This window comes from Taeniopygia guttata, chromosome 2 (assembly GCF_048771995.1).
Source record: "Taeniopygia guttata chromosome 2, bTaeGut7.mat, whole genome shotgun sequence".
Lineage (NCBI taxonomy): Eukaryota > Metazoa > Chordata > Aves > Passeriformes > Estrildidae > Taeniopygia > Taeniopygia guttata.
This window is the reverse complement of record NC_133026.1, coordinates 151,060,818-151,068,047: the sequence shown is the minus strand read 5'-3', so window position 1 is coordinate 151,068,047 and position 7,230 is coordinate 151,060,818. Positions and strand designations below refer to the sequence as shown.

Sequence of the window (7,230 nt, the reverse complement as noted above, 5' to 3'; positions counted from 1 at the left end):
AGCATTATAGACCAGTATGGACCAGTATAAACCAGTATGGAACACTATAGACCTGTATGGGACCAGCATGGACAGTGAGGACCAGTAAAAACCAGTATGAACCGGTATAAACCAGTTTGGAGCATTATAGACCAGTATGGGACCAGTATGGACCAGTATAGACCAGTATGCACCAGTATAGACTGATATGGGACCAGTAAAACCAGTATGGACCAGTATAAACCAGTATAAACCAGTATAAACCAGTATGGACCAGTATAAACCAGTATGGACCAGTATGGACCAGTTTGATCCAGTTTGAACCAGTATGGACCAGTGCCACCACCTCAGTGCCACCATCAGTGTCACCATCAGTGCCACCATCAGTGCCACCACCAATGTCATCCAAGTGCCACTGTGCCTTTATTGGTGTCCCCACAGTGCCACCACCCCAGTGCCACCATCAGTGCCACCATCAGTGTCACATCAGTGTCACCCCAGTGCCACCATCAGTGTCACCATCAATGTCACCCCAGTGCCACCACCCAAGTGCCACCATTCCTTTATTGGTGTCCCCATAGTGCCACCACCCCAATGTCACCCCGGTGTCACCATCAGTGCCACCATCAGTGCCACCCCAGTGCCATCAATGTCACAGCAGTGCCACCACAGTGCCACCATCAGTGCCACCCCAGTGCCACCATCCAATTGCCACCATGCCTTTATTGATGTCCCCACAGTGCCACCACCCCAATGTCACCAGTGCCACCCCAGTGCCACCATCAATGTCACCCCAGTGTCACCACCCCAGTGCCACCGTGCCTTTATTGGTGTCCCCGAAGTGCCACTCCAAATGTCACCCCAGTGCCACCAGGACCACCCCAGTGCCACCCCAGTGCCACCATCAGTGCCACCCCAGTGCCATCAGTGTCACCATCAGTGCCACCATCAGTGTCACCCCAGTGCCACCACCCCAGTGCCAACAGTGTCACCCCAGTGCCACCACCCCAGTGCCATCAGTGTCACCCCAGTGCCACCATCAGTGCCGCCACCCAAGTGCCACTGTGCCTTTATTGGTGTCCCCTCAGTGCCACCACCGCAATGTCACCAGGACCATCCCAGTGCCACCATCAGTGTCACCACCCATGTGTCACCGTGCCTTTATTGGTGTCCCCACAGTGCCACCATCAGTGTCACACCAGTGCCACCACCCAAGTGCCACCGTGTCTTTATTGGTGTCCCTGAAGTGCCACCACCCCAGTGCCACCAGTGCCACCATCAGTGTCACCCCAGTGCCACCATCAGTGTCACCATCAGTGTCACATCAATGTCATCCAAGTGCCACTGTGCCTTTATTGGTGTCCCTGCAGTGTCACACCAGTGCCACCAGTGCCACCATCAGTGTCACCTTAATGGCACCAGGACCATCCCAGTGCCACCCCAGTGCCACCATCAGTGTCAACCCAGTGTCATGCCAGTGCCACCCCAGTGCCACCATCAGTGTCACCCCAGTGCCACCACCCCAGTGCCACCATCAGTGTCACCCCAGTACCACCCCAGTGCCACCCGAGTGCCACCATCAGTGCCACCACCCAAGTGCCACCATGCCTTTATTGATGTCCCCACAGTGCCACCACCACAGTGCCACCCAAGTGCCACCAGGACCACCCCAGTGCCACCATCAGTGTCACACCAATGCCACCATCAATGTCACTGTGCCTTTATTGATGTCCCCATAGTGCCACCCCAGTGCCACCATCAGTGCCACCACCAATGTCATCCAAGTGCCACTGTGCCTTTATTGGTGTCCCCATAGTGCCACCACCCCAGTGTCACCAGTGCCACCATCAGTGCCACCACCCAAGTGCCACCGAGCCTTTATTGGTGCCCCCACAGTGCCACCTGCAATGTCACCACCCCAGTGTCACACCAATGCCACCACCTGATGCCACCATCAGTGCCACCACCAATGTCATCCAAGTGCCACCATGCTTTTATTGGTGTCCCCACAGTGCCACCACCCCAATGTCACCCCAGTGTCACCAGGACCATCCCAGTGCCACCACCCAAGTGTCACCGTGCCTTTATTGGTGTCCCCGAAGTGCCACTCCGAATGTCACCCCAGTGCCACCAGGACCACCCCAGTGCCACCAGTGCCACCCCAGTGCCACCATCAGTGTCACACCAATGCCACCATCAATGTCACCGTGCCTTTATTGATGTCCCCACAGTGCCACCATCAGTGTCACCCCAGTGCCACCATCAATGCCACCAGGACCACCCCAGTGCCACCACCCCAGTGCCACTGTGCCTTTATTGGTGTCCCCACAGTGCCACCATCAGTGCCACCCCAATGCCACCACCCCTCTGTCCCCTCAGCGCCGCATGTCCCTCATTGTCCCCAGCAGTGCCACACTGGCCGCCACCCTGACCCAGGGGACACCCGCGGGTGCCACCACGTCCCCGAGTGCCACCAACGCCGCCGCCACCGCCGCGGTGCCACCTCCGGTCAGCGCCGCCAGCGCCAGCAGCGAGGCGACCGTCAGCGCGGTGACAAAGTGACACGGTGGCACTCGGCCGGGCCACCACAGTGCCACCGATGCCACCGCCGCGCTTGTCACCAACAGGACGTTGGCGGTGGCATTGTCACCGCTCAGGCGGTGGCACCCGAAGGCCACCAAGGGTTGGGCCACCACTGAGCAGATCCAGGAGCTGGATGGGGCCTCGGGGACGTTGGGGACAGCGGTGGGTGGCCTTGGGGACATCAATGGGGACATCAATGGGGACATCGCGTCGGTGGCGGCCACCAGGGCCTGGAGAAGGAAACCGGCGGCCGGGCCACCCGTCAGCTGTGGGACACAGAGGGGACATCTCAGGGACATCTTGGGGACATCTCACGGACATTGGGACATTGTGGGGACATTTTAGGAACATGGTGGGGACATCTTGGGGACATCTCAGGGACATTGTGGGGACATTGTGGGACAGGAATGGGGACACCAAAGGGACGTCTTGGGGACACCTTGGGGACATCTTTGGGGGCATCTTAGGGGACATTGTGGGGACATCAAAGGGATATCATGGGGACATTTTAGGGACATGGTGGGGACATGGGGACATCTTTGGGGACATCACGGGGACATCAAGGGGACATGGTGGGGACATCTTTGGGGACATTGTGGGGACAATGTGGGGACATCTCAGGGACATGGTGGGGACATTTCAGGGACATTGTGGGGACATTGTGGGGACATTGGGGACATCAAGGGGACATCTTTGGGGATATTGTAGGGACGTGGTGGGGACATCTTTGGGGACATTGTTGGGACATTGTGGGGATGTGATGGGGACATCTTTGGGGACATCTCAGGGACGTCTTGGGGACATTGGGACATAGTGGGGACATCCCAGGGACACTGTGGGGACATTTTAGGAACATTGTTGGGACATGGAGGGGACACCTTGGGGACATTGTGGGGAGATTGTGGGGACGTCATGGGGACATTGTGGGGACATTGGGACATGGTGGGGACGTTTTAGGGACATCTTGGGGACATTGTGGGGACAGGGTGGGGACATGGAGGGGACACCTTGGGGACATCTTTGGGGGCGTCTTTGGGGACACAGTGAGGACATCATGGGGACATTGTGGGGACATCTTGGGGACGTTGTGGGGACATTGTGGGGACTTCGCGATGTCATGGGGACGTTTTAGGGACATGGTGGGGACATCTTGGGGACATCATGGGGATGTTCTAGGGACATGGTGGAGACATTGTGGGGACATCTCAGGGACATCAAGGGGATGTGATGGAGACACCTTGGGGACATCTTTGGGGACATCCTTGGGGACATCTCAGGGACATCTTGGGGACATCAAAGGGATGTGATGGAGATACCTTGGGGACATCTTTGGGGACATCTTGGGGACATCTTGGGGACATTGGGATATTGTGGGGATGTTTTAGGGACATGGTGGGGACATCTTTGGGGACATGGTGGGGACATTGTGGGGACACCTTGGGGACATCATGGGGACGTCTTGGGGACATTATAGGGACATTGTGGGGACATGGAGGGGACATTTTGGGGACATGGGGACATCGTGGGGATGTTTTAGGGACATGGTGGGGACATTGTAGGGACATCTTTGGGGACATTGTGGGGACATTGTTGGGACATGGAGGGGACATCACAGGGACATCTTGGGGACATTGGGACATTGTGGGGACATTGGGACATTGTGGGGACATCTTGGGGACATTGTTGGGACATGGCGGGGACACCTTGGGGACATCATGGGGACATTGTGGGGACATGGTGGGGACATTGTGGGGACATTGTTGGGACATCTTTGGGGGCATCATGGGGACATGGAGGGGACACTGTGGGGATGTGATGGGGACATCTTGGGGACATCTTGGGGACATCTTGGGGACATCTTTGGGGACATGGTGGGGACATCTCAGGGACACGGTGGGGACAGCGTGGGGACATCTTTGTGGACACATCTTGGGGACATCTTGGGGACATTGGGACGTCGTGGAGATGTGATGGAGACACCTTGGGGACATCTCAGGGACATTTTGGGGACATCACAGGGACGTCATGGGGACATCTTGGGGACATCTTTGGGGGCATCTTTGGGGACATCTTTGGGGACATCTCAGGGACACCTTGGGGACATCTTGGGGACATTGTGGGGATGTGATGAGGACACCTTGGGGACATCTATGGGGACACCTTGGGGACATTGGGACATCGTGGGGACATTTTAGGGACATTGTGGGGCCAATGTGGGGACATGGAGGGGATATCTTTGGGGACATCTTTGCTTTGGGGACATCTTTGGGGACATCTTTGGGGACATCTTTGGGGACATCTTTGGGGACATCTTGGGGACATCATGGGGATGTTTTAGGGACATTGTGGGGACATCATGGGGACATCTCAGGGACATCTCAGGGACACGGTGAGGACATCAAGGGGATGTGATGGAGATACTTTGAGGACATCTTTGGGGACATCTCAGGGACATCTTGGGGACATTGGGAATCATGGGGACGTTTTAGGGACAGGGCTGGGGACATCATTGGGACATCATGGGGACATTGTGGGGACATCGTGGGGATATTGTGGGGACACCTTGGGGACATGGAGGGGACATCTTTGGGGATGTCAAGGAGACACCTTGGGGACATTGTCGGGAGACGGTGGGGACATCTTGGGGACATCTCAGGGACATCTTTGGGGACATCTTTGGGGACATGGTGGGGACATCTTGAGGACATTTTAGGGACATCGTGGGGATGTTTTAGGGACATGGTGGGGACATGGTGGAGACATTTTGGGGACATCATGGGGACATTGTGGGAACGTTTTAGGGATATGGTGGGGACATCATGGGGACATCGTGGGGACATTGTGGAGACATTGTGGGGACATGGAGGGGACATCTTTGGGGACGTCATGGGGACATTGTGGGGACATTGGGACATTGTGGGGACATCATGGGGACATCTTGGGGACATTGTTGGGATATTGTGGGGACAGTGCAGGGACATTGTGGGGACACCTTGGGGACATGGAGGGGACAGGTGTCCCTAAAGTGTCCCCAATGTCCCCAATGTCCCCAATGTCCCCAATGTCCCCAATGTCCCCAATGTCCCCCCAATGTCCCCAGTGTCCCCAATGTCCCCCAATATCCCCAATGTCCCCAATGTCCCCAATGTCCCCAATGTCCCCAATGTCCCCAATGTCCCCAATCCCCCCAATGTCCCCAATGTCCCCAAATGTCCCTAGTGTCCCTGACCTCTCTGGCTCTCAGGGCGCAGCCCAGGCTGGTGACACAGAGCACGGCGTGTGACAGGGCCACCCCGATGTCCCCAAGTGTCCCCAAGGCCACCCCGCTGTCCCCCATGGCTTGGGGACACCTGTGGGGACATCCAGATGTCACAGTGTCCCCTCCCCCCCCCAGCATGTCCCCAAACCCCCTCAATGTCCCCAATGTCCCCAAGGCCACCCTGATGTCCCCAAGGCCACCCTGATGTCCCCCCAATGTCCCCAAACCCCCCCAATGTCCCCAATGTCCCCCCAATGTCCCCAATGTCCCCAAACCCCCCCAAATGTCCCCAATGTCCCCCCAATGTCCCCAAATGTCCCCAAACCCCCCCAATGTCCCCCCCAATGACCCCCCAATGTCCCCAAGGCCACCCTGATATCCCCAATCCCCCAATGTCCCCAAATGTCCCCCCAATGTCCCCAAGCCCCCCAAATGTCCCCCCAATATCCCCCAAATGTCCCCAAATCCCCCCCAAATGTCCCCAAATGTCCCCAAGCCCCCCCAAATGTCCACCCCAATGTCCCCAGTGTCCCTAAGGCCACCCCGATGTCCCCAATGTCCCCCCCAATGTCCCCCCGATGTCCCCATACCCCCCCAATGTCCCCCCCACAATGTCCCCAACCCCCCCCAATATCCCCCCAGTGTCCCCAATGTCCCAAATGTCCCCCTCAATGTCCCCAATGTCCCCCCAATGTCCCCTCAATGTCCCCAATGTCCCCCCAATGTCCCCCTCAATGTCCCCAATGTCCCCCCAATGTCCCCAACCCCCCCCAATGTCCCCAATGTCCCCAATGTCCCCAAACACCCCAATGTCCCCCAATGTCCCCAATGTCCCCGATGTCCCCAATGTCCCCAAGGCCCCCCTGATGTCCCCAAATGTCACCAAGGCCACCCAGATGTCCCCAAACCCCCCCAAATGTCCCCCCCAATGTCCCCAATGTCCCCAATGTCCCCAAACCCCCCCAATGTCCCCTCAGTGTCCCCAATGTCCTCCTGAGTGTCCCCAAGCCCCCCTGATGTCCCCAATATCCCCCCAATGTCCCCAACCCCCTCCAAATCCCCCCAAATGTCCCCAATGTCCCCCCGGTACCGGCACTTCCGGGTGCGGCCGAAACCAGGGAAGGGGCGTGGCCAAAGGCGAATCCGAGCGCTCTGATTGGCTGCGTGAGCTGTGGGCGGGGCTAAGGGGGTGTAGGTGGGCGGGGCCGCGCGGTGGGCGGGGCTACAGCGCGGTGGGCGTGGTTTGTTGCGGGCGGGGGAATTATGGTAATTAGAGCGCGGGGATTGGCTGTTTGATGGTGGGCGGGGCTAAATATGGTAATTAGGGCGGCGATTCTCAAACCCCAAAATCCCAAACCCCAAACTGGGAGGAACTGGTTCAAACTGGTTCAAACTGGTTTCAAAATGCT

At 57.7% G+C, this 7,230-nt stretch overlaps 1 protein-coding gene across 1 annotated transcript; it reads right to left on the bottom strand.

Moving 5' to 3' along the window:
* Positions 1 to 2,248: 2,248 nt before the first annotated feature.
* On the bottom strand, positions 2,249 to 6,990 carry TMEM276 (transmembrane protein 276). The gene is made up of 3 exons (XM_072925201.1): positions 6,912 to 6,990; positions 5,792 to 5,912; positions 2,249 to 2,828 (listed from the first exon to the last, which is right to left on the bottom strand). The coding sequence occupies exons 2-3, from the start codon at positions 5,897 to 5,899 to the stop codon at positions 2,355 to 2,357; spliced, it is 582 nt and encodes a 193-aa protein (XP_072781302.1). The 5' UTR covers positions 5,900 to 5,912; positions 6,912 to 6,990; the 3' UTR covers positions 2,249 to 2,354.
* Positions 6,991 to 7,230: the final 240 nt, after the last annotated feature.

Coding starts and splice junctions, on each gene's coding strand:
- TMEM276 (XM_072925201.1), bottom strand. CDS start 5,899: ATGGGGGACAGCGGGGTGGCCTTGGGGACACTTGGGGACATCGGGGTG. Junction 2,829..5,791: donor GCGCCCTGAGAGCCAGAGAG/GTCAGGGACACT, acceptor TGTGTCCCACAG/CTGACGGGTGGCCCGGCCGC.